Source organism: Manis javanica, chromosome 14, assembly GCF_040802235.1.
Source record: "Manis javanica isolate MJ-LG chromosome 14, MJ_LKY, whole genome shotgun sequence".
Classification (NCBI taxonomy): domain Eukaryota; kingdom Metazoa; phylum Chordata; class Mammalia; order Pholidota; family Manidae; genus Manis; species Manis javanica.
The window spans coordinates 49,869,878-49,896,805 of record NC_133169.1 but is presented as its reverse complement, the minus strand read 5'-3'; the positions used below and the strand labels follow the sequence as shown (position 1 = coordinate 49,896,805).

General features: G+C 44.3%; 1 protein-coding gene across 1 annotated transcript in view; it reads right to left on the bottom strand.

Moving 5' to 3' along the window:
• Positions 1–1,204: 1,204 nt before the first annotated feature.
• Positions 1,205–26,928, bottom strand: part of RNF130 (ring finger protein 130) — a 131,964-nt gene continuing 106,240 nt past the window's right edge. The window contains exon 8 of the mRNA XM_037002134.2: positions 1,205–8,363. Within this exon, the coding sequence (XP_036858029.1) occupies positions 8,254–8,363 (110 nt within the window). The 3' untranslated portion in view covers positions 1,205–8,253. The remainder of the gene's footprint in view (positions 8,364–26,928) is intronic.

The window sequence follows — 26,928 nt, the reverse complement described above, 5'->3', positions numbered from 1 at the left end:
GGCATGCCCCATTTCATTGATCCATTCATCAGTTGATGAACCCTTGTGTGCAGGTTTCTGTGTGGACATGCTTTTGGTTCTCTTGGTAGATCCCTAGGAGTGGAACTGCTGGGTGGTGGGAAAGCTATGCTTAAGTTCTGAGGAACCACCAAATTGTTCTTTAAACAGCTGCCCCATTTCACATTCCCACAGGGATGTGCGAGGGCTGCAGTTTCTCCTTATCTCGCCAGCATTTGTTATTGCCTATCATTCCTATTACAGTCATTCTAGAGGGTGTAAAGTTGTGTCTCGTGGCTTGGGTTTGCATTTCCCTAATAACTTATGAGGTGGAACATCTTTTCATGTGCTTGCTGGTCATTTGTCTTCTCTGGAGAAGTGTTTACTCATATCCTTTGCCCATTTTACAATTGGGTTGTGTTTTTCTTGTTCAGTTTGGAGAGTTATTTTTATATCTGGGAACTAGACTATTATCAGATACACGATATTGAGCCTACTTCTTACATTATTTTAAGTCTGGTGCCCACATGTCAATCTATGATGTAGGTATTTTTTGATCCCTATTTTAGATAATAAAACTGAAACCCGGCAGGTGAAATTGTTTGCCAAGTTCATGCTAGTAAGCAGCATAGGGGATACTAAGGCCCAGACCTTTTTGTTCCAATGCTTTTTTTTTACATGGATTAGGCATTTGCTGCTTTGCCCCAACATGCATTTCTTCCTGTCCAGCACCACGATTTCTGTGGTGACCACACCTTGGAACTCTCAGCTCCTGTCCCTCAGGTGAAACCAGTGACACTCCCGGGCTGCAGAAGTGGCACTCACCCTGGATCGGGCCATCGGCACAGTCTGCCTCTGTGACCACGTGCTTCCAAGCAAGCCAGTCAGGGCCAAGGAGATGCCATTCTGGTGGGTTACCTCCTGGGGACATGGACCAGCTCTTGGGCTGATGGGGCTGCTGCCACCCTGAGCCCGAGGCTGGAGTTTACCCAGAAGAGGCGAAGCTAGCAAGTGTGTCCTGGTGACAGTGCCTGGGACCAGGCCAGGTCGTAGCTGACAGGGACACACCCCTGGCATGTTAGCTTTTGTGAGCCACTACATTCCCCTTTTGCTCACGCCAGCTGTGGTTAGGATTTCTGTCATTTGCAACCAAGAGTCCTCATGGATACAGGTTACCACCGACAGTACTCCATGTGGCCCAAACAGCTTTTTCAACAGGTTTTTATTGAAATGGTTATATTAGCAAATCCCACACATACAGGTATACACTAGTGGCATATAGGTATATACCATCCCATTTCATTACTTAATTATACTTACAACAACCATAGGGATGGAGGAGGTGTGCTGCCCAGAACATTTCAAAGGGCTTAGAAGATTTGATTGCCAAGAGATCTGCTCACATTCTGCTTGCAGGTGTCTGTTCTCAACAAGGTGACTCCCCCAGCAGTGAGCCCCCAAATTAAGCTAATGATCAGTTTTGCTTCTTGGATATTTGATGTGTGTTCTTTCCGCCACAAGCTAGCCAATGGTGAATTAAGATTCAAGTGCATAGTTTCCCCTTTATCCCTCAAGGGGGAAGATAAGCCATCTGCTACATTTAGGTATATCCCAAGCTTTCCCCACCCTAATTACCTGTGCTGTAGTTAGAAAAATAGTTTGTATGCCATCCTCTGAGATGTTGTGCATAGTTAGCAGGAACCCAGGGTAAAGGGGGTTCTTTGAATGACCCAAATGTGAAAGGGGTGATTTTAATATTTTACATGAGTACAAAAGCTACTGAGAATCAAAAACAATTGTGACATATGTGACATATGTCCAAACCCAATGCCTTCCCTTGTACACTTAGATGGCGTTTCCCATGCCCCGAACAGCAATTCCTAGCCAGAAGTCTTTTCTGGTTTCTGTAATCACACAGGTCACGTTTCCTTAGAGCCATGGCCATTCAGGAGGAGTCCCTGCTTCCCATGTTCAGCTTAAGACACCAGATCTTGGCTCCAGGCACAGACCAGGGGCGCCCCTCCCCAGCTAGGTCAGCAAGCCAGGGGTCTGATGGACATGACGCCCTTGCCATTTCTCTCCAGGAGGCATGTGTCACCTCAGGCCGGGCACTCAGCCAAGGGGCTGGGACCCTGGCACCGGCCACACCTTGTGACCTGGTCTACATGGCCTGCTGGCAGTCGGTAGGCAGTTAGTCTGTCTGCCTAGGAACTGCTTAGCAAAAGAAATGGCCTTATTTTACAGTCTACCTACTCCTACCCACTTTTTTGTTTTTACACACATCTCAGCTCAGTATCTCCCAGTCACTACAAAGGTCCTTTAATATCACATAGCGTAAATATACTTGGGCTTAAAGGTGGATGAAGGATAATTCTGAAAGCGAATTAGAATTCACTTTGTGTTGGGTTAAATTTGTAAAAAATCGCTCAGAACAGTCATCTGTAACTCCTGACAGTTGTCAGCTAGCTGTACAGAGAGCTGGAGAGAGAGGGTAATGATCACAGCTTGCGTGGTGACCAGCGCCCTTTCCTCACATGCGCCCATCTAAGTGGATGCTGGGTACTGGCCAATGAACCATTCTGGCCCAGTATTAAAGGGACTGAGACCTGGGATCTATGTCCCAGGGATTAAGGGTCCACCACAGCTGAGAAAAGGGTGCTAATGACATCCTCCTGTGCTGGGCCTTTCCACAGAAGGAGGGCACATTGTAGCTGTGACAGTGCCCTGCGGCTGCCTTGGGGCCACCAGCAGTGCTTTCCCAGGCCCGCAGTTTCTGCATTTTCCTTTCAGGCTGCCAAACTTGTCTGTGCCGCCTCCAACCTCTGTCTTTTGTGGTGAATGCATGTGGAAGAGTCGTGGGAGGAACGGGGAAAGCCCTGGACAGAGTCCAGCTGCCCTGAATCCTTCTGAAAGTTTAGGACTCAAGTCTGCATAAAGTTCAAGGTGGTTTGGTTGTTCATTTGTCATAAAGTATCTTCCTTCTTCCTCATGTCAGAGTGAAAACAGAGAAAACAGCTTGAACTAGAGTGAACTGCAGGAGGGGAACCTTGCCTGGATAGGTCCCACACCACAGGCTGGGGAATGCATGGGGCCTCGTGGGGCCCTGAAAATCCAGTCTTGGGTGTAAGCAGACAGCACCCCTCCTCTCCTGTCACTGAAGCCTGGTGGCACGCGGCTGTGGAGAAGGCGGGTGACAGCTTTCAGCCCATGACTGCTGGGGACCCACTGGCCTCTCTTCTTCAAGGTTCACTTTGTTGGGATCCTTCAGGACACCCCTGAGAAAGAGGGCAAGCCTCCTGACTCGACCAACACTCCAGAGGAGCTCCATGGCCACAAAGGGTTTCCTGACCCCACCTGAGGCTGAAGCCGGGGTGACCTGGGGACTGGGAGCCCCAGAGACGCAGGAGCAGCCCTCCTGCCACAGGCCCTGGTCCGTGGGCTGCGGCACGCTTTGCTTTCCCCCCTGCGCAGGGCAGTAGGAAAAGTCTAATTCCGTGCAGCAAACATGGCACCTAACCTCTGTGTCCTTCTTTCTGAACTTTCTGTGCTGTTATGATCCTTAAAATACATGAGGCATTTTCCAGTCCTTCTATATTAACCACACCCACGGGTGTTATGTGATCACATACACTCCACATGTATTTCAGCCTTTGCCCAGTGGGCTCTGAGATGACTTGCCAACGAGGCCAAAAGAACAAGCAGGTCTAAGGGCCCCTCACTGGTAACACCTGCCCAGTAGACACTTATTTTAAGCTGTGGGTGTCATAAACAATCACCCCACGATAATGTTCCCTTGTGTGTGGAGTTAAAATGCTGAGTTCAGTCACTCCAAACTGTGTTCCGGGAGTGCTGAGGGCCGGCAGCTGCCTCTGGCATGCTGGGGTTAACCTGTCTCCAAAGGGCAAGTGACAGTGGTTTTTCTAAATCGATGCTGTCAGTAGCTCCCTCTGTCGGCACCTCAAATGTCAGCATCCCCAGGGGTTTATCCCAATCTGGTGTCCTGTTGCTGGGCAATTTCAGCCCCACTCTGGCTTCCGGGGTGTGTGCGCTTGTATCCTTGTGTACACATCTGAGTGTGTGTGTGTGTGTGTGTGCTCGGGAGAGAGGAAGCAGGGGGCGGTGGGGAGGAGGTTTGGAGCACCTCAGGGACGGGCTCACATGGAATTCCCAGGAATGCTGATGCACAGAGGGCCCATGCCCTGGCCCCCTTCCCTCACCAGTCTCCCCGAGATCAGAGGAACCTGTGACCTGCCTACAGGCCCTGCCAGCCCTGGAGTCTAGGTGTTCCCACACAGGCTCTCCCTGGCCCACCAACACCCACTGCCACCGAGACGGGCCCTCAGGCTTCCCTCAGCCTGGCGGCTCCCTGCACTCCCACTTTCCGTCGGAGCCTGGTCGGGGCCTAGCTGTGGAGCCCCCGCGCTGCCCTGGCCCCTAAGGCAGGCATTGCAGTGCCGGTCCAGGCCACCCTACCCAGTGCACTCTCCAGGCAGATCAGGGCCCTCCCCACAGGCCACCAGCCTCAGGCTCCTCCTGACGCATCTTCACTGCATGTGGTGTGTCCCCAGCAAGCACAGGCCCCTCTATCTGCACCAGGAGGCTCTCTATGCGACACCCTCATTCCATCTCGTCTCACATCCAGGGTGGTTGTGAATGAGCCAGTTTTCTGTGACAGCCAAAATCGAAATAATCTCCAATCACCCTCATGCTGAGTGTGTGTGTCTGGCATACAGTGAAAGAAGGATAACGGCCTAGTGGCCAAATCAGCCTTATAATCTTACCACTGCCTTCTAAGTTCTACTTCCTGGAAATCAGCATTTCTGTTTCATGTCAGTGATGAGTCAAGGCTTGTCAAGGTGACCTGCTGTTTGACACCATCTCTTGTTTCCCTGTAGCAGAACCCCTGCCTGCATAGTAAAGGTGAACAGTAAGGTGACATTGAGTTTTCTTTAGTTATGCCAGCTTCACTGAACATACAGATCAAGGAAAGAACTGGATGGAAGGGGTAATAAAAATATGAGGAAGACTTATAAAGCCCATGTGAAATACCAGGTTAGTCAAATCAGTAATTGTATTTTGTTTAAACCCTCTGAAGCGGCATCTTTTGGAAGCTGGGCTGTTGTTTGATTAGGGCAGCTGAGGCGCAGGCTTGGCCCCAGGTCCACACTGGTGTCAGGGAAGTGCCTTGTGGATGTTCCTCTGAGCCAGGTCTGAGAAGGGCCAAGAGATGGAGGCTTTCTTCAAAAGCGGGGCTCACCAGACTTTGTGGGGTGCTTTAACCACCTGGCAGTGGAGCCTGTGTTCCCGTGAGGGGGCAGAGACAGGTAGCACTGGACAGACACGTGCCCCTAAACGCTAGCACCACCCCTGGGTGCCCCCAAGCCTGGTCTGGCCTTCCTACTGTGGGTGGTGTGGCTGCTTCCTGGCTGACTACCTCTCCTCTCTCCCTAACAGGAAAAGAGGGCTCAGGGGAGGTCTTCCCTTAGGAAGCAAAAAATCACCAAATTGTAAGCATTCCCATTTTAACTATTCAACCTGACTCCCTCCCAGCGGATGGTACCGGGTGCTCCAGACCCCACTCCATGTGCATCCTGCGGTGCGTGCTGCCCTGGCACCCAGCTCGCCCTGGGGATGGGGTGGGGGCTGTGTGGGGGAAGAGGCTGGAGCCAGGCCCAGCTCAGAGCAGGCCACTGGAGGGACAGAGGGTGTGTGGGTAGGCAGCTCGCCCCTCTGCTCCTTCTTCAAATGGTGCCCCCACCAAAAACCCCAATGGTTAGGCACTATCATACATTTCCTGGCTACCAGCGACTGTGGCTGTAGGCCTTGTGACAGCTGAGGCTCTACCATGCCGCAGAGCAGCATCTCTCTGCACCCCCAATTATGCCTGCATGGCCAGTGAACTCTGCTCCCTGAACCTCGAGCTTCTCAGAGGCAGGGGTGCTGAGCAGAGAAGCGAGTTCTCTCAAAGCTCACATGGCCAGCAGCCCGGCCCCTCACCAGGGTCGCAGGGATGTTGGGCAGAGGAGCCCCTCAGCACCACTGTCAGCAGAGAGACTCCTATGGGGGACAAATAATGCCAGCCCCCTGATTCCCCGTGTGTATGACTTTCACGGAGAAGTTACTGTCCCTCCTGACAGTGGGACGTTTCATAGCTGAGCAGGAAAGTGGCCTCAATTTTTATAAAAAGGCTGTGGAGCTGGGATCTGAAGTACTATTCTGAGTGAATTCCCCTGTAGGAAATGCCTGCTCGGTTATTTGACAGTGAATGTGTGCCCTAGATTTACCAGGAATTCAAATACTAATAGATGGATTTTTAGGAGCTGGAATTTTGAACTTCTCGTCATTTCATATCTTTCCAGTAAAGGAAGGTCTTGAGTGAAAGTTAAGTTATGTGCTTGTACAAGACTGCACAAATCAGGAGATGCTCTGTCAGGGTCTGAGTTCTGGTTCAGGAAAACAAGGCTGTGGTGCAGAAAACCCAGGCAGTACTGAGCCACCTTCTCTGTCAGATGAGCCAAGGGAAAGCTAGATGCAGGTGCATGCCTGGAACCTTCAGCCAATTTAGTTCCAATCCTGACACAATCACAATCTCCACAAAGCCAGCAGGCAGACCTGTCTTTCTGAACAGTGCTCTCTTGAAACTGGTTATCAAAAATACTTTTATAGTACAAAGACTATAAAAAGGAAAAAAAAACCAAAAGCCCTTGGTTAAAGGTAAAAAGAAAAAACTGCTAAGACCTTAAAAATCTGGACTGCTGCAGCCCCAAACCATCATCAACAAAATGCCGCTGGCTACTGGGAGCTGCCGTTTCTAAGGGCTGTCAGCACCCCAGTACTCTGAGGGCTGCTGTTCTGGGCACCTGCATCATCATCTTGAGGCATCTTAGCAACGTATCATAAGCAGGGATGGTGTCGAAGAGGAGAAGCCAGCTGCACACAGAAATACGACAAGTGTCCAACCTCAAACTTTTTCAGTCAGTAAAAAGGCCAGGCAGGGAATTCACGGGTTGTGTGGTTCATGGCCAGATCCAACTCTAGGCATGTGGAAGCTGCAGTTTCCATTCTCATAACAGGACCTGAGGATCTGAATGGACTTGCACCTCTCTGCTGCGTGCGTAGATAGGAGAAACAGGCTGGACGTGCTGTGTCCTTGCAAAGGGTGTGTGGGTTTGCTTTAAAAGTCTGTTCACCATGGCTTCACATCGGGATTACCCTTAAGAAACACATTTCTCATGATGATCACCTGAGGTTACCCTAAGTTGGTGGGAAGAGCCCGTGTGTCCCTGATGTCCATCACGCTGGCCACCGTGCCTTTTTCTGTAAGTTTCCATGCCTTCCTCATGCAGATGTTGCAGCTGGTGGGAGGTGAGCGGCTAGACCGGTGAAGATGAAAGAGGGCTGATCATCTGGTTTCTGCTAGCAAGGAGGTGGTCTGATGTTCTCAAGAAAGTGCTGAAAACTGTCTGGTTCTGACACTCACTGGCCATCACCCCAAGATCACTGTGCCCGGGCGCCACCTCCCCACACACCTCAGCAGATGCCCAGCCGACAAACCCACAGGCCTCAGAGGCAGGGCCTTAGGAGTCTCAGGGATCATGTAAGCTTGTGTCACTTTATGTCATGCTCTAGGGAGGGAGGCTGGAAATGGCAACACAGATGCCTGCCCGCCCTGCACAGCCCACAGCCCTCACCATGGGGCTCTGGGTGGTCAGTCTCAGAGGAGGGACAAAGGGCAAGGCTTCCTCTCAGGAAACTTCAAGGACAGGCCCTGTCACAGGAAGAGCGAGAGAGAAGGAAAATGTGGACAGGCCATGGAGTGGTGACTTGGCCCTGTGTCAGGAAGAGCTGTGTCTGCGTGCTTCAGTGTGTGTGTACTGTAAGTGGGGGGCACAAAGGGTATTTAAAAGCCCCCAGTCATCCGACAGAGAATAGCATGTGGTTACTCAGAGACACATTTGCAATGTGACATTAACCCCTGGGCCCAGCCCCGTCTCTGCAAACAGCCAGGTGTGTCGGGGCCCATGGCCAGGGGCCAGCCTTGGGCAGGTTTCCGGTGCCACGAGGTCACTGGGCAATGATGCTGTCTTCAAAGCCTCCCCTTGGGGGAACTTTGCAACTTAACCCTGAGTGCTGCCTGTGCCCAGAAAACCTGCCATTCTTCTCCCCACATAGATGCCGACAGAGGAACACAAAATAAGGAAGGGGATCATAAACCAAACCCCAGCAGAGGCGGCCCCCAACTGCCCATTTAAAAAGTCAGGTTTTGTTTTCATCATACATATCCAGAGAAGGTTCGATGGTCGAGAATTCACTTTCATAAACCAGGCTCCGTGGGGACAAAGAGTTTCGATGAAAGAAGTGGCCACCTGGAAAGGAACAAGAGAAATGGATTTACTAGGTCATCAGGATTCTGCCCCCCAACACGGCCTGGAGGAGAGCTCGCAGATTATCTCCAAAGCATCACATTTTCTCACATATCTCCATTTTGGGCTTATATCAGAAATGAAAGGAGTTCAGGCATCCTTCCATCTAAGGGCATGTTACACAGGTGAATTCCAGTGTGGGGGTGCTCAAGGGATTAGCCCTGGAGCTCCCAAGGCAAAAGCTGCCTGGTGTGTGTGCTTAAAGTGTGGAGTTTCCTGGCTCTCTGGTAATTCTTCCTCTTCCCCCAGCAAAGGATGCAATCCTGGGGAGGATCCCATCTGAGCACCTGTTCTGGGCTGAGCCCAGGGCTGGGGCTGAGCACAGGGCCACTCGTCAGCTGGACGGACTGGGCCTTGTGCCTTTGAGGCTCTACAAATGCATTAAAGAGCTATGGTTTGCATTCAAGTCTGACTTTCACGTGGTTTAGGTCACGAATTCCACCCGTGTGAAGACCAGTGAATCTCCCGGACACAGCCACATTGAGCTGATTCTCGTAGGATTTACCTCCATGTCTCTAAATACTATGCCTATGTTGATCCTTCCTAATTTCTTCAGGCTTAGACTTTACCTACCAGACTCCCACTCTGGAAGGTGAGCACTTCCCCCCAACTCCCTCTGCCGCAGCCATACACACTTTCCATTGCCCCAATCTAATTACATTTTGATAAAAAAAATTCAATGCATTTAATATTGACTATCTGTGCTACTCAGAGCTGAGCTGTGCTTATGTTCCCTCTTCTGAACAACTGTGGTTTTTATAGCTTTATCAAAGTATAACTGAAATACGGTGAAATGCATGTATTTAAAGCACACATCTGAGTCTTGACATAGGTACACACCCATGAAACCACGACCAGATTGAAGCTACTGAACATTACCATCCCCCAGGACAGTTTCCTGGTGCCTCTGGTATTTTTCTTCCCCTCGTTTATGCCCTACCCTACCCCAGGTAAACAGATTGGACCGCATCTTTGCAGAATTTTACCTGAGTGGAAGCGGATAGTGATTCACTGGCTCTTACAAATAAAGCTGCTATGAGCATCCCTGCTTCATTTCTCTCGGGGTGACTCTTAGACTGAGTAGGTGCTTACTTTCCTGAGTTGGGTGTACGATCGAACACCCCACCTGCAGCGTGTGAGCGTTCCAGATCCTCCCATCCTCACCAACACTGAGACGCTCAGTAATGTACATTTTGGCCATTCTGGTGGGAGTGCAAGAGTAGCTCACCGTGGTTTTAATGGGCATTGACCTGATACTGGGCATCTTTTTATGTGCTTATTAACCTCTGGTATGTTTTTTTGGGAAGCATTTTGTTAAAATCTTTTGCCTATTTAAAAAAATTGAGTGGCTTGCCTATAACTGAGTTGTACAGGTTTTCTTGGGAGTTTTTTATTTGCTTATTTATTGGGGTTTTGTAGAGTATTTATTGGGTTGTAAGAGCTGTTAAAAAATATATGGTAAGCTGCTCACCTCTGGAGCATGACTGTGTTCCCTTCTCGAGGCTGGGCTTTGCTTTACTCTACTCTTTGCTTGAGACACACACACACATATTCTAGACACAAGGCCTTTGTCAGATGTTTTGCAAGTATTTTCTCCCAGTCTGTGGCCTAGCTTTTTATGTTCATAACAATGTCCTTTGAAGAGCAAAGTTTTAAATTGGGATAAAATCCAATGTACTGCTTTTTCCTTTTATAGGTTGTGCTTTCTGTGTCCGAATAAAGAAATCATTGCCAAACCCAAGGTCACTGATTTTCTCCCATGTGTTTACCCAGAAGTTTTATGTTTGGCTCTTATGTTGAGATGATCCACTTCAAATACATTTTTTATAGGGTGGGAAACAAAGGTCAAGTTCACTTTTTTTTGCACGTGGATATCCAATTGTCCCAACATCATTTGTTTAAAAGATTATTTTCCCATTGAACTGCCTTGGCACCTTGGCTCAAACTGCTGTCTGTGTATGTATGAGCTTTTTTAGGCACCACTCTGTTCAGGCAATCCATTTCTTTGCATTAATACCACACTGTGGTGATCACTACAGCTTCATACATCCTGAAATCAGGCATTTTAAGTTCTGCAACTTTTTTCTTATTTTCCAAATGGTGCAACAGGGTAGAGAGGAGAGGAAGGCTGGTGCAAAGAGTATAGACGGGCATTAAGTGAAAGCATTTCACACACTGGTGTGAGTGGAAGGACCACTGGTATCCTCCTGTTTAACTTGCCTATATTAAAAACCTTCTGCATTTAAAAAACTAGCATGAGTTCAGAGACCCTTTGCTATCTGCACAAAGCAGCCCGAGAGTAGTCGCAAGTGGGACATGGATGTTGATCTCTGACAGCTGAGTCACAGTCTCCAGAGGAGTCTGCATAACTCAGTGGGGCTCAAGCATTAAAGATTTAAACAAACACCCCCAAAAAGCAGTACAGATGAGGGGGTTCCCTATCCTGTAGGAAGAGAGAAGCTGTCCACAGAGGAAACAACCTAACGGTTGTGTTTTGTACTGATCGGCTGACACCAAATCTTAGGCAATAAAAAATGGGTGAGAATTTCCCAGGCATGTACCTGGCTGCTAACCAACTGACTTGAGAGAAATACAATATTGAGAGGAATACACACGCAGCTGAGTTCCAGAGAAGGGCATGATGCTGACTGGCCAGGAACCACCGCATATTTTTCAACACCTAGAAACACACACTATTTCATGACCAACAGGTAATTATTATTTTTGTTATTGGCTATACAATGTACAATGTTAAGTAAACTCTTAATTGATGTAAAACCTACACACAGAAATGCACACAAATCCTGAGTACCCAGCTCAATGAATTTGTGCTGAGAGGGAACACACTGGTAAAGTCAACACTGGGTCAGGAACTAGGCCCTACCAGCACCCCAAGTCCCCTACTGACCCCAGTCACTCCGTGCTTCCTTCTCCCCCAAAGGAAACCACAGTCCAGGTTTCTCACACCACGGGCTGGGTTCTTATGGTTTTAATTTTACATAAATGGAAACAGAGTATATATTCCCTTGTGTCTGAATTCCTCCATGCCACTGAGTGTAGCCATGCATGGCTCTCTTTGCTGCGGCATGATCTTCCGTTGTATGCCCACCTCCCATTTGATAGATCTGATCTTCCGCTGCTGGGTCCCTGTGCTGGGTCCCTGCTGGAGCCACTGTGAGGATTGCTGGTAGGAACAGTCTTGTATTTATCTTTTGTCCACACGTGCGTGTGATTCTCATGGGTTATGCCTAGGGGGTGGAACTGCTATGTCTCAGGCTGTGTATATATTCAGCTTTGATATCTATCTATATTAAGTACTAATACTTGATATTTTCTGTATTTTTTTGTTTTCACACTTCTGGTGGGTGTATGTCATTGTGGTTTTAATTTATATTCCACTGATGGCTAAAAAGGATGAGCGCTTTTTCATGTTTTTAGGCTATTTGTACATCCTGTTCATCCTGAAATGCCTGCTATTTTTAAAACATTTTGTTAGGTTATTTATTATTTATATCAAGTGTACATCATGACTCAATATTTATATATATTGAGAAATGGTCACCATGATAAGTCTAGTTAATATCCATTCACCAGTTACAAAAACTTTTTTCTAGTGGTGAGAACTTTTCAGATCTACTCTCTTAGCAACTTTCAAATATACAATACTTGTTAACTATATTGTTAACTGTAGTCACCATGCTGTACATTACATCCCCAGGACTTATTGTGTTATGACTGGAAGTTTATACCTTTTGAGCCCTTCACACATTTCATCTGACCCCTCAATTTCTCACTTCTAGCAACCACTAGTCTGTTCTCTATATCTATGAGCTTGGTTTAAGAATGTTTTTTATTTTTTAGATTCCACATATCAGTGACATCATACGGTATTTGTCTTTCTCTGCCTGGCTTATTTCTCTTAGCATAATGCCTTCAAGGCCCTCCATCTTGTTGCAAATGGCAAAATTTCGTTCTTTTCAATGGCTGAATAATATTCCACTGTGTATATAGGCACACACATACAAACTGCATTTTCCTTATCCATTCATCCATCAATGGACTCTTATGTTGTTTCCATATCTTGACTATTGTAAGTAATGCTGCAATGAATGTGGGGCTGTACACATCTTTCTGAGTTGGTGTTTTCATTTTTTTTCAGATAAATACCCAGAAGTAGAATTGCTGAATCATATGGTATTTCTACTTTTAATTTTTTGGGAAGCTCCATACTCTTCCACAGTGGCTGCACCAATTTGCATTCCCACCAGTGTGCATCAAGGATATCTTTTCTCCACATCCTCGCCAGCCCTTGTTATCTCTTATCTTTTTGGTAGAAGCCATTCTGACTGGTGTGAGGTGATATCTCAGTGTGGCTTTGATTTGCATTTCCCTGATGATTAGTGATGTGGAGCATCTTTCCATGTGCCTGTTGGTCATCTGTATTTCTCCTTTTTCCAAATGTCTATTCAGGTCCTCTGCCAATTTTTAAATTGGATTATTTGTTTTTTAACTGTTGAGTTGCATGAGTTCTTCATGTATTTTGGATAGTAGCACCTTATCAGGTATATGATTGGCAAATATTTCCTTCCCTTCGGTAGGCTTCCTTTTCATTCATGATTTCCTTTGTTGTGCAGGTGCCCATGTATTTCTTTTGCTCACTTTTCTATCAGGTTGTCAGTCTGCCTTCCTTATTTTATATAAAGATTCTATATCTTCTTTCTATTCATATAAAGTTTTTCTTCTTTATTCTGAATATGAATCCTTTGTCAATTATAAATATTGCAGGTCTCTTCTTCCAAAACAGTGTATTCCAATGAACAGATTTTCTTCATTTTAGTGTGGACCAGTTCACCTATCTTTTATTCCACATTAGTGTTTTTGAGTCCTGTTTAAGAAATCTTTGCCTATCCCATGGTTTTGAAGATATTTTATTTTCTTTTAGAAACTTCCTTCCTTTACCTTTTACGTTTAGGTCCATGCTCCATTCCAATTTGTTTTTTGAGTGTGCTTGAAGTAGGAATCAAGATTCACATTTTCCTTATAGATATGCAGTTGAACCAGCACCATTTATCGGAAGGACAACCCTCTTCCTACTTCTCCACAGCGCTACTTTTGTCATGCTGCAAGTTGCCACAAATGGGTGGTTGTTTGGGACCATATTCTGTCTGATGAAGCTGTTTGTCCATCCTTGCATCATAACTCAGTCTCAATTATAGCACCTTTATAGAAAGTCTTGATATCCAGTTTTGTAAGTCCTTTCACTCCATCAGTTTTCAAAATTTTCTTTTTATTCTTAGCCCTTTTAATTTTTATTTAAGTTTTACAATCAGCTTGTGAAATCTCTCTGTCTCTCTGTTTCTGTCTCTGTCTCTGTCTCTCTCTCTCTCTCTCACACACACACACACACACACACACACACTACTGGGATCACATGGAGATTGCATGGAAGCTATAGATCTGCTTGGGGAGAATTCATACTTTCACAGTATTGAGTCTTACAGCCTATCCACCTAGTACATACATTTATTTAGGTCATCTTTAATTTCTCTCCATGATGCTTAATAGTTCTCTGTGTAGAGGCATCTTCTTTTAGATTTACTCCTCAGTATTTGATGTTTATTGGATGCTTTTATAAATGGTATCTTTGTGAAAAATACCATTTTTAATGGCTTATTGTTGGTGGATAGAGACACACTTGACCCTGCTATATTTACATACTCATTTTAAGAGACGATTTGTGGAATTTTGGGGGTTTTCTGCATATACCGCTATGTTGTCCATAAATAGTGACAGTTTCATTTTTTCCTTTATAACCCTTACATCATTTATTTCTTTTTCTTGACTTCTCCTAATGGCAAGACTGTCAATACAATGTTGAAAGAGGTACTCACAGCAAGTATACTGATTTCCAATCTTAGAGAAACTATAAAATATTCAACCATTACGTATGATGTTTCCTATCATTTTTAAAATACCCATTATTAGGTTAACGGAATGCTCTTTTTTTCCTAGTTTGCTAAACATCCTTGTCTTTTAGAATCAGGAATGTGTATTGAATTTGAGCAAATGCTTTTTTTGTATCTATTAAAATAAAAACAGGATTTTCCACTTTTATTTTGTTAATGTGTTGAAAGACACTGATTTGCAACCTTGCATTTTTGAGTAAATCTAACTTGGTTGTGATTTTTTTGCTATTTACATATTGTCAGACTCATTCGGGTAACATTTTATTAAGAATATTTGTATATATATTCATAAGATAAATTAACCTGCAATTTTCCTTTCTTGTAATACCCCTGTCATGATTGGTATGCATGCTATGCCTGTCTTATCAAAGGACTTAGACAGTTCTCCTCTTTTTCTACTTTCTAGACAAATTTACATAAGATCAGTGTTCTTTCTTTCTAAATGTGAGGAAGAATTTGCCAGAGAGACCACCTAGGCCTAAAGGTTTTCTTTGAGGGAAGATTTTAAGCTATGGATTTAATTTAATGCCTAGATGTATAATTCCAAGATTTCCAACTTGTGTCAATTTTGGTACTTTGTATTTTGCAAGCAATTTTCCCATTTCATTTAAATTTCAGAATTCACTAACAGTGGTAATAACATCTTTATAATTTATTTTTATTGTAGTAAAAAGCATGTAACATGGAATTTGCCATCTTAAATTTGCCATTTTTAAATGTACAGTTCGGTTGTGTTAAGTATGTTCACATTGTTGTGAAACATATCTCCAGAACATTTTAATCTTGCAAATCTGAAACTGTACCCATTAAACAACTTTCCCTTCCCTTCTCACACCAGCCCCTAGAAGTCCCTATTCTCCTTTCTATTTTTATGAAATTATTTATTTTAATGTAGGCAGGTTCTACAGTGATGCCTCTCTTTTTCATCCCTGGAATCAGTCATAAAGGTTTTTTTTTCTTGATCAGCAGAGGTTTGTTAATTTAATTAGGTTTTTTTTTTTTAAAGAAACAACATTGTGTTTGATTGTTTTTTTAAAATTTTATTTTGGTATCATTAATCTACAATTACATGAACAACTTTATGGTTACTAGACTCCCCACATTATCAAGTCCCCACCACATACCCCATTACAGTCACTGTCCATCAGCGTAGTAAGATGCTGTAGAATCACCACTTGTCTTCTCTGTGCTGTAAAACCTTCCCCAGGCCCCCTGGACACATTATGTATGCTAATAGTAATGCCCCTTTTCCCCCTTATCCCTCCCTTCCCACCCATCCTCCCCAGTCCCTTTCCCTTTGGTAACTGTCAGTCCATTCTTGGGTTCTGTGACTCTGCTGCAGTTTTTTGTTCCTTCAGTTTTTCCTTTGTTCTTATACTCCACAGATGAGTGAAATCATTTGATACTTGTCTTTTTCTGCCTGGCTTATTTCACTGAACATAATACCGTCTGGCTCCATCCATGTTGTTGCAAATGGTAGGATTTGTTTTCTTCTTATGGCTGAATAATATTCCATTGTGTATATGTACCACATCTTCTTTATCCATTCATCTACTGATAGACACTTAGGTTGCTTCCATTTCTTGGCTATTGTAAATAGTGCTGCGATAAACATAGGGGTGCATATATGTCTTTTTCAAACTGGGCTGCTGCATTCTTAGGATAAATTCCTAGGAGTGGAATTCCTGGGTCAAATGGTATTTCTATTTTGAGCTTTTTGAGGAACCTCCATACTGCTTTCCACCATGGTTGAATTAATTTACATTCCCACCAGCAGTGTAGGAGGGTTCCCCTTTCTCCACCTCCACATCCTTGCCAACATTTGTTGTTGTTTGTCTTTTGGATGGTAGCCATCCTTACTGGTGTGAGGTGATATCTCATTGTGGTTTTAATTTGCATTTCTCTGATGATTAGTGATGTGGAGCATCTTTTCATGGGGCTGTTGGCCATCTGAATTTCTTCTTTGGAGAAGTGACTGTTCAGATCCTATGCCCATTTTTTAATTGGATTATTTGCTTTTTGTTTGTTGAGGTGCCTGAGCTCTTTATATATTTTGGATGTCAACCCTTTACTGGATATGTCATTTATGAATATATTCTCCCATACTGTAGGATGCCTTTTTGTTTTATTGATGGTGTCGTTTGCTGTACAGAAGCTTTTTAGTTTGATATATTCCCACTTGTTCATTTTTGCTTTTGTTTCCCTTGCCTGGGGAGATATGTTCATGAAGAAGTTGCTCATGTTTATGTCCAAGAGGTTTTTGGCTATGTTTTTTTCTAAGAGTTTTATGGTTTCATGACTTACATTCAGGTCTTTGATCCATTTTGAATTTACTTTTGTGTATGGGGTTAGACAATGATCCAGTTTCATTCTCTTACATGAAGCTGTCCAGTTTTGCCAACACCAGCTGCTGAAGAAGCTGTCATTTCCCCAGTGTATTATCTATGGCTCCTTTATTGTATATTAATTGACCATATATGTTTGAGTTAATATCTAGGCTCTCTATTCTGGTCCACTGGTCTGTGGGTCTGTTCTTGTGCCTGTACCAGATTGTCTTGATTACTGTGGCTTTGCAGTAGAGCTTGAGTTGGGAAGCAAGATTCCCCCTACCTTATTCTTCCTTCTCAGGATTGCTTCAGCTGTTGGGGTCTTTTGTGGTTCCATATGAATTTTAGAAATATTTGTTCCAGTTCGTTGAAGAATGCTGTTGGTATTTTGATAGGGATTGCATTGAATCTGTAGATTGCTTTAGGCAGGATGGCCATTTTGACAATATTAATTCTTCCTAGCCAAGAGAATGGGATGAGTTTCCATTTATTAGTGTCCTCTTTAATTTCAGGGTACAGGTCTTTCACTCTCTTGGTTAGGTTTATTCCTAGGTATTTTATTCTTTTTGATGCAATTGTGAATGGAATTGTTTTTCTGATTTCTCTTTCTGCTAGTTCATCATTAGTGTATAGGAAAGCAACAGATTTCTGTGTATTAATTTTGCATCCTGCAGCTTTGCTGAATTCAGATAATTAGTTTTAGTAGTTTTGGAATGGAGTCTTTAGGATTTTTATGTACAATATCATGTAATCTGCAAATAGTGACAGTTTGACTTCTTCTTTACCAATCTGGATGCCTTGTATTTCTTTGTTTTGTCTGATTGCCATTGCTAGGACCAGTACTATGTTGAATAACAGTGGGGAGAGTGGGAATCCCTGATTTGTTACCGATCTTAGGTGAAAAGCTTTCAGTTTCTCGCTGTTCAGTATGATGTTGGCTGTGAGTTTGTTATATATGGCCTGTATTATGTTGAGGTACTTGCCCTCTATACCAATTTTGTTGAGAGTTTTTATCATGAATGGATGTTGAATTTTGTTGAATGTTTTTTCAGCATCTATGGAGATGATCATGTAGTTTTTGTTCCTCTTTTTGTTGATTTGGTGGATGATGTTGATGGATTTTCAAATGTTGTACCATCCTTGCATCCCTGGGATGAACCCCACTTGGTCATGGTGTATGATCTTCTTGATGTATTTTTGAATTTGGTTTGCTAATATTTTGTTGAGTATTTTTGCATCTATGTTCTTTAGGGATATTGGTCTGTAATTTCTTTTTTTGTGGGGTGTTTGCCTGGTTTTGGTATTAGAGTGATGCTGGCTTCATGAATGAGTTTGGAAGTATTCCCTCCTCTTCTATTATTTGGAAAACTTTAACTACGGGAAATGGGTATTATGTCTTTTCTATATGTCTGATAAAATTCAGCAGTGAATCCAGCTGAATTTTATTCTTGGGTAGTTTTTTGATTACTGATTCAATTTCGTTGCTGGTAATTGGTCTGTTTAGATTTTCTATTTCTTCCTTGGTCAGTCTTGGAAGGTTGTATTTTTCTAGAAAGTTGTCTATTTCTTCTAGGTTATAAAGCCTGTTAGCATATAGATTTTCATAGTATTCTCTAATAATTCTTTGTTTTTCTGTGGGGTCTGTGGTGATTTTTCCTTTCTCAGTTCTGATTCTGTTTATGTGTGTACATTTTCTTTTTCTCCTAATAAGTCTGGCTAGAGGTTTATCTATTTTGTTTATTTTCTCAAAGAATCAGCTCTTGGTTTCATTGATTTTTCTATTGTTTTGTTCTTCTAAATTTTATTTATTTCTTCTCTGATCTTTATGTCCCTCCTTCTGCTGACTTTGGACTTCATTTGTTCTTTTTTTTCCAGTTTCAATAATTGTGACTTTAGACTATTCATTTGGGATATTTCTTCCTTCTTTAAATAGGCCTGGATTGCTATATACTTTCCTCTTAGAACTGCCTTTTCTGCGTCCCACAGAAGTTGGGGCATTGTGCTGTTGTTGTCATTTGTTTCCATATATTGCTTGATCTCTGTTTTAATTTGGTCATTGATCCATTGATTATTTTGGAGCATGTTGTTAAGCCTCCATGTGTTTCTGAGCCTTTTTGTTTGCTTTGTACAATTGTTTTGTTTTATACCTTTGTGATCTGAGAAGTTGGTTGGTAGAATTTCAAAATTTTTGAATTTACTGAGGATCTTTTTGTGGCCTAGTATGTGGTCTATTCTGGAATATGTTCCATGGGCACTTGAGAAGAATGTGTATCTTGCTGCTTTTGGGGGTAGAGTTCTGTAGATGTCTGTTAGGTACATCTGTTCTAGGGTGTTGTTCAGTGCTTCTGTGTCCTTATTTTCTGTCTGGTTGATCTGTCCTTTGGAGTGAGTGGTGTGTTGAAGTCTCCTAAAATGAATGCATTGCATTCTATTTCCTCCTTTAATTCTGTTCATATTTGTTTCACATATGTCAGTACTCCTGTATTGGGTGTATATATATTTATAATGGTTATATCCTATTGTTGGACTGAGCCCTTTATCATTATGTAATGTCCTTCTTTATGTCTTGTTACTTTCTTTGTTTTGATGTCTATTTTGTCTGATGTAAGTACTGCAACACCTGCTTTTTTCTCCCTATTGTTTGCATGACATATCTTTTTCCATCCCTTCACTTTTAGTCTGTGTATGTCTTTGGGTTTGAGGTGAGTCTCTTGTAAGCAGCTTATAGATGGGTCTTACTTTTTTTTATCCATTCTATTACTCTGTGTCTTTTCATTGGTGCATGCAGTACATTTACATTTAGGGTGATTATTGATAGATATGTACTTATTGCCATTGCAGGCTTTGGATTTGTGGTTACCAAAGGTTCAAGGGTAGCTTCTTTACTATCTAACCATCTAAAACTTTAACTTTCTTATTTCGCTATTATAAACACAGTCTGATGATTCTTTATTTCTCTCCCTTCTTATTCTTCCTCCTCCTCTTTATATGTTAAGTGTTTTATTATGTACTCTTTTGTGTTTCCTTTGACTGCTTTTGTGCATAGTTGATTTTATTTTTTGCCTTTAGTTAGTATTTGGTTGGTCTGCTTTCTTTGCTGTGATTTTATTTTCTCTGGTGACATCTATTTAGCCTTACGAGTGCATCCACCTAGAGAAGTCCCTTTAAAATATCCTGTAGAGGTGGTTTGTGGGAGGCAAATTCCCTCAATTTTTGCTTGTCTGGGTATTGTTTAATCAATCCTTCAAATTTAAATGATAATCATGCTGGATACAGTATTCTTGGTTCAAGGCCCTTCTGTTTCATTGCATTAAATATATCACGCCATTCTATTCTGGCCTGTAAGGTTTCTGTTGAGAAGTCTGATGATAGCCTGATGGGTTTCCCTTTGTAGTTGATCTTTTTTCTCTCTCTGGCTGCCTTTAACACCCTGTCCTTGTCTTTGGTCTTTATCATTTTAATTATTATATGTCTTGGTGTTGTCCTCGTTGGGTCCCTTATGTTGGGAGATCTGTGGGCTTCCATGGTCTGAGAGACTATTTCCTTCCCCAACTTGTGGAAGTTTTCAGCAATCATTTTTTCAAATACACTTTCTATCCCTTTTTCTCTCTCTTCTTCTTCTGGTACCCCTATAATGCGAATATTATTCCGTTTGGATTGGTCACACAGTTCTCTTAATATTCTTTCATTGCTAGAGATCCTTTTATCTCTCTCTGCCTCAGCTTCTCTGTATTCCTGTTCTCTGATTTCTGTTCCTTTAACAGTCTCTTGCACCTCATCCAGTCTGCTCTTAAGACCTTCTATCGATTGTTTCATTTCTGTTATCTCCCTCCAGGCTTTATCCCTTAGCTCATGCATCTTTCTCTGCAGGTCCATCAGCATGGTTATGACCTTTATTTTGAATCATTTTTCAGGAAGATTGGTTGTATCTATCTCACCAGGCCCTCTCTCTGGGGTTGTTTCAGTGATTTTTGACTGGAGCAGGTTCTCCTGCCTTTTCATGGAGATAGAAGTGATCACCAGCAGGTGGCGCATGTGTCAGCTGGTAGAACAAAATCCCTTCCTGCTTGCTGGTTGCCTGCCCTTCTCTGCTGTGTGTGCTGGTTACCTGCACACTGGGAGCAGTCTCTGGGATAATCTGAGCTGCCATGTGTGGGGTGGCCCTCAGGATAGCCTAGGGCACTGCAGGAGGTTGCAGATATGCCGGGTGTGTTCTCCTGTGAGAACGGAGACCTTGCTCCAGCTTCCTCTGTCTGTGTGACAGGCAGTTGTGCACCAGTGGCAGCCTCTGGGTCTGTCCTGGTTAGCTGCGTGCTGGGGGAAGACTCTGTGTGCTTGCTGTGGGTGGGGCTGCTCCCTGGGGGCTCTGCAGCTTTGGCAGATCAGCTGGTTTGCTTGTAGCACTGGTGGTGGGGAATGAACGGCAGGCTGCTTATCACTGTGAGGGGCTTCGGAGCTGCATTGCCACCCAGGGGATTAGGGCACGTGAAGTTACTTAAGATTCCCAGCATGCTGGGCTGAGTGTGCTGGGACGATTTTGTCCAGCTGTTAAGCCCTTGTCCCTTTAAGACTTTAAAAATGTGCCCGCTTTCTGTTGTCACAGGGGAGCCAGCTGTGGGGACCTGCTTGCAGTTTCCATCTTGAATTTTACTTTTCCGTTTCTCTAATATCCAGCACACCATGCTATGTGTGTCTATGCTCCCTGTGCAGATTACTAGTGCTGGTTATTTAGCAGTCCTGTGCTTCCGCTTCCTCCCCACTCTGATTCTTTTCCTCCCTCCGGTAAGCTGGGGTGGGGGGAGTGCTCGGATCCTGCCAGGTCACGGCCTTGTATCTTACCCTGTTTATGGGATGCAGAGTTCTCACAGATGTAGATGTAGCCTCGCTGTTGTACTGTATCTTCTGGTCTCTCTTTGAGGAATAGTTGTATTTTTTGTATTTTCAAAAATATATATGGCTTTGGGAGGAGATTTCCGCCACCCTATTCATGTTGCCATCTTGAACCGTCTTTCTGTTTGGTTGTTTTTATTTTATTGTGTATTTGTTTTCCACTGAATTCATTTGTGATCTTTACTATTTAACTTTTGGTTGATTTTATTATTCCATTTTCCTCTGTAAGTTTATTATATATTATTTTATTACTTTTAGTGGCTATGCTAGCCTAGGAACTATTTGACTATTTTTTTAGTTGTTACCCTGATCACTCTGTGTAGTCTTGATCTATAAAAATCTAATATAAATTAGTACTTTTACTTGTTCCTGGACAATATAAATATCGTGTACGCTCCCACCCACATAGGACTCCAGCCCCAAACCTGGTTGGGAGTGGGAGCGTGAGTTTCAGGGGACACCCACGCAACGATAAATGCCACTTACAAGGCGCCAGTCCTGCCTGTCACACCAGCAGTGCCCACGCTGTTGTGACGGGCGGGGCACCTGCGCCTGACTTCCCATAGGAAGCTTCAGGCCCCGTGCCAGACCCATGTTGGCCTCTCACTGGGATGCGAGGGGCTTTCACATGTAGTTTGGGCTGTTCTGTGTGGATTGCTTGATAAACTAGCCCTACTCCCTGGGATACAACTTCCCTTTACTACAGCCATGATGAAAAGCCAGGGGCTCACTTGTCTGGGTCTGAACAGAAATAAGTCATTTATGCCTTTAAGTCAGAATGCTTTTTCACTGTCCACGCGTGGAGGATGTTTTAGTCCTGTGTGGTGTGGGCTTGCAGTATGTGTATGAAGAAGGAAGCCTGGGGTGGGGGGAGATCCCCTCTGGCCCAGCCCTGCAGCTGCCTCTGTGCCCCCAGCTCTAGGGGCATCCTGAGCAGGAAGAGGTGCCACCCTTAGGCAGTAGGCAGCACTGCCCCAGCTTCCTCAACCCCCTGGGGAGAAAAACCCCTTTCCCTTGGGGTGGGCCAGACTAGCTGACATTTTCTTCAAAAGGCACTTGGATGAAAACCTTTAAGGTAAAGGTGCCAAGAGTGAAGGAACTAGGTGTGCTCTCCAGATTACCAGATGCCCTCCCAGTTTCTGGAAGCCTCCTCAGGCTGGCCAGGCTGTTGGCCTGATTCTGCACACCCATCCTGGGCATCTTTCCATCCCCTGGTCTGCCTCGCCCTTCCTTATCCTCAGGCTGGATGTGGCTCAGCTGCTGCCCTCTCCTGTTACTGCCACCTGCTTTTTTGACTCCTTAGTAAGGAAAGCACATCTGCGAGCTGTGTGCCCAGCTGGCATACATGCACCACTGCAGCTCCTGGTGCTGATGCTCTCCTGTGGGAGCAAATTCTTCCCAGAGGTCACCTTGCTCTGGGTTTCTAGAATCTTCCTCCTGTCACCTACTCCACTGCTTTAATTCTATTTCTTGTCCTTCTAAGCTGTAATGTGCTAAACCAGCACCTCTACCTGCTTTCTTTAGTGACCCCATTATCTCCATTACAGGAGCCAGTCTGCACCTAATTCACACCTTCCCAAATCCACCAGCCTCCTTGTGGCTGCCTGCTGGGAAGGCCATGCTCTGTGACAAGCATCTGGGACACCTCTCACCAACCCTGCTGTGCCCTACATCCAAGCCCATCACACTTTGCAGCCTCTCCTGCCGTCATGTTTTGTACACATGAGTCCACTGGTCAGGATGCCCATAACCCTCCCTTCCCCTTGGTGGGCTTCTCTAAGAGGCAAAACAGAGTCGGGGTTAGAACTTAGCCCTGGCCAGTTGCTAGATTCTCTAGACCTACTTCCTCATTTATAAAATGGGAGTTAATAATAAGGTTGTTACAAAGATTAAATGAGTAAAGGTATGTAAAATGCTTAGGGTAGTACCTACCCCGGAGTAAGCACTCTGTGTTATTATTATTGTAATGATTCACTAACTTCAAGTGTGTGTGTGTGGAGCTGTGCATGCACCAGCTCAGCCCTCATAGTTCCCCCTGTTGATTTTGTTTTTCCTGAGACCCTGAATTCCTAAAGAGCAAGAACTAAAGGGCAGCACCTTAGCAGATGCTGGCCCAATGGTCTCAGGGCAGGAGCATGGCCAGCCATTAGGAATGCTGCCCCTGGGTTGCTTCAGTCTCATTTCTGACTTCACTGCTTGATAGGTGAGTGATCTTGGCCAAGTTATTTGACCTTCTCTAAGCCTCAGTTTCTTCATTTGTAAAGGAGGAAAGTAAATACACTTCCTCTCATTGAGATGCCAAGATTAAAGCGATAATGCATGTAAACCACCAAGCCTAGTGTCTGCCTCATCCTCTGTGATCTGGATCCGCTGGCCAGTAAGCTTTCTCCTGCCAAGCTTCACAGCAGAGATCTAGCATGGCAGTTTCTATTTCAGTTGGATTCTTTGTTCTATTTGTTGCCATTAGGTTCATTCTTAAACTGTCTTGATAAGGAATTTAACATGATCAAATAATTTGGCAGATAAGAAGGAACACCTTCAGGATCTTTTCTCAATTACCTAAGACGTCTACAGTTACAACCTACCTGGCTGAAGAGAAACTAGTGTTCATTCCCTCAGGTGTCAGTATTCAGCTGCCTGAGGCCGCCAGGTGGGATCAGGTGAGCTGCTTTCCAGTGGAGGCTCTTTGGACAATTAACTATATTCTTACCCACATTGGTCTATTGTAAACCCTGAAGCTTCCTTGAAATAAAATACCCATAAAAAACTGTGCGTGTGTGTGTGTAAAAAAACAAACAACCTATGCCTCATGGATTTCAAAACTTTGTCCAACAAGGGTTTAAAACTTAAATATCACATCTGTTCCAGACTAATTTCTGGTCATTTTCCAAGTTTTAAAATAGTAAACAATAAATTATTCAACTTCATACATTGCTTATATTCATAAAGCTGACTTCTTAGTTGATAGCATCATGACTGTGAAGAAATAAGTAACTGTGTTGATTCTAACTCTGGGTCTAAGGAACAAAACCCCACTTGAGGGAGCACGTGCATACACGCCTACATGTATATGAACCACCGTGATGTGTACACATGCCTATGCATACACAACACACCACTTTCATGGTTACTGAGACCATGAGTAATTGAAGCATAAAAATTTAATGTTAGTTAAAACTCAGAGCTACTAAACATCAGGTTCAAATTTCCCTGGCCGATGACAAATGTTCCCTAAGATTGAGGGAAAACCCCATCCTATTAGCTCACTCAGTTCCTTTCTTAGCTCTTGTAAAAGTTCTGTATTTGGCTCTGAACAGCACCTACTCTTAAAAAAAAAAGCCTCACTCTCTGCTAGGACATGAAATATGTGAGAAGGGTGAAAGAATATTCAGAGAGACACTAACATTGCTATCAACAGTTCCCCCTCTGCTGCCTGCTGACAAAGGAGGGCAACAATTAGCTGCAAATGGGGAGGAACAGAAAGGGAATTTCTGCTGGAGCACAGCTAGGTGAGGAGGAGCCACATTACTAACTTAGGAAAACACTGCTAGGAGAAAAGAACATTTTGTAGGTATTGAGGAAGATGTCCACATAACAGAGCCCACTCAGGAAAAATACGGTCACACACACTCAGCTGAGCTCTGTAGCATCTGGTGGGCTGGAAACAGCAGGGGGGTCATGCAACCAGTGAATCTCAACAGATAATGAATAACCGCTGTTTTTAAAAATTCCGTTAACCTTTTATGTGTCTAACATAAAAAGCCCAAAGTATGTGAGGCGAAAGCTGACAGAGTTGAAGGGAGAAACAGTTCAATTATAATCGTTGGAGTTCTCAATACCCCACATCAATAATGGATAGAAGGCAAGCAAGGGAAGAGAATAAGAGAACAACACTAACAACCAACTAGACCTGATGGATACCTACAGAGCATCTACCAGAATGTATATTCTTCTCAAGTGCACGTGGAACATTCTCTAGGACAGACCATGTGTAGGTCATAAAACAAGCCTCAAAAAATTTAAAATGATTGAAATCACACAAAGTTTGTTTTCCAATCATAGTGGAACAAAGTTATAAATTTCACAGAATGAAAATTGGGAAATTCACCAATATGTGGGATCAAACAGCATACAGCTAAATAACCAATTGATCAAAAGAGAAATATGGAAAAACTAGAAAATAAGATATAAAAACCACAACAAACCAACAAACCAAAACTTATGGATGAGAAAAACTGTACTTAAAAATTTATAGCTGTAAATGGTTATACTAAAAAAGAAGAAAGATCTGAAATCAATAACCTTATCTTCCACTTTAAGAGAAAAAGAAGGATGGGAGAGAAAAAGATGGGGAGTAGGAAGGCAAGGCAGAACCCCGCCTCCCCACCCCCCCCACATACCAAGCAACGACAGCAAATACAGCTGACCCTAAAAACGGCCTGAAGACTGCAGGGCAGACCACCCACACCTGGAGAAGAACAGAAGCCCACACAGAGAAGGGTAGAGAGCCACAATCCATATGGGCCACAGCCCTTCCCCAAGCCCAGCTCACAGGTGGAAGAGGAACAGAGCCGGGATGGGATAGGTGCCCGGGAGATCTGCACACCTGGCCCTGGAGATCTGCTCTGGGAGCACGAGTCTGTATGCATTGGGTTCTGGTGATTAGTGGGACTGGACCCCGGGAAGAGTTGGAGCCTTTGGGAGCTGTGACTCCAGCCATTTGTGGAGGACAGGCACACTCTGCTGGTCCCACTGAGACCCAACACAGAGGTAGCAGTTTGAAAATTTTACCAGCAGTGGGAGGGGAACCAGAAGGACAAGGGCTGGACAGAGTCTCTCTGCAGGAAAAGGGCAGGTAGAGGACATTTCCCAAGCCGGCTCTTGGCCCAACAGGTTGGGCATTCTCGGGAGCCCAGATACTCCATCCCCCTCACTAGCAGCTCAACCCCGAGGTGCTGCCCTATGTACCACCAGTGGCACCACTTTGCTGCCTCATGGGCAGAGGGAGGCTCTCCCAGCTTTCTCAGCTCCATTTCAGCCCAGCTCTGAGTGCTCCTTCCACCCCCTGGAGGGCCAAGCCAGGTGCTACACCTCACCGCCACCAGGGGGAGTCAGGAAGAGGCTGCTGCAGCACACCCAGCCAAGAGGGACTCACTACACCCCACCCTGCCCCAGAGCCTGCAACTGCCCTGCCCACCCCATTAACCCTGCAGCTCCACAACTGCTGCAGAGCAGGGAAAGGGCAGCCCCACTGCTTTCATTGGCTGAGGCAAACCGCCAGCTGCAGAAGACTAAGATCACTGCCTGCAGACAGAAAGTGGGCCC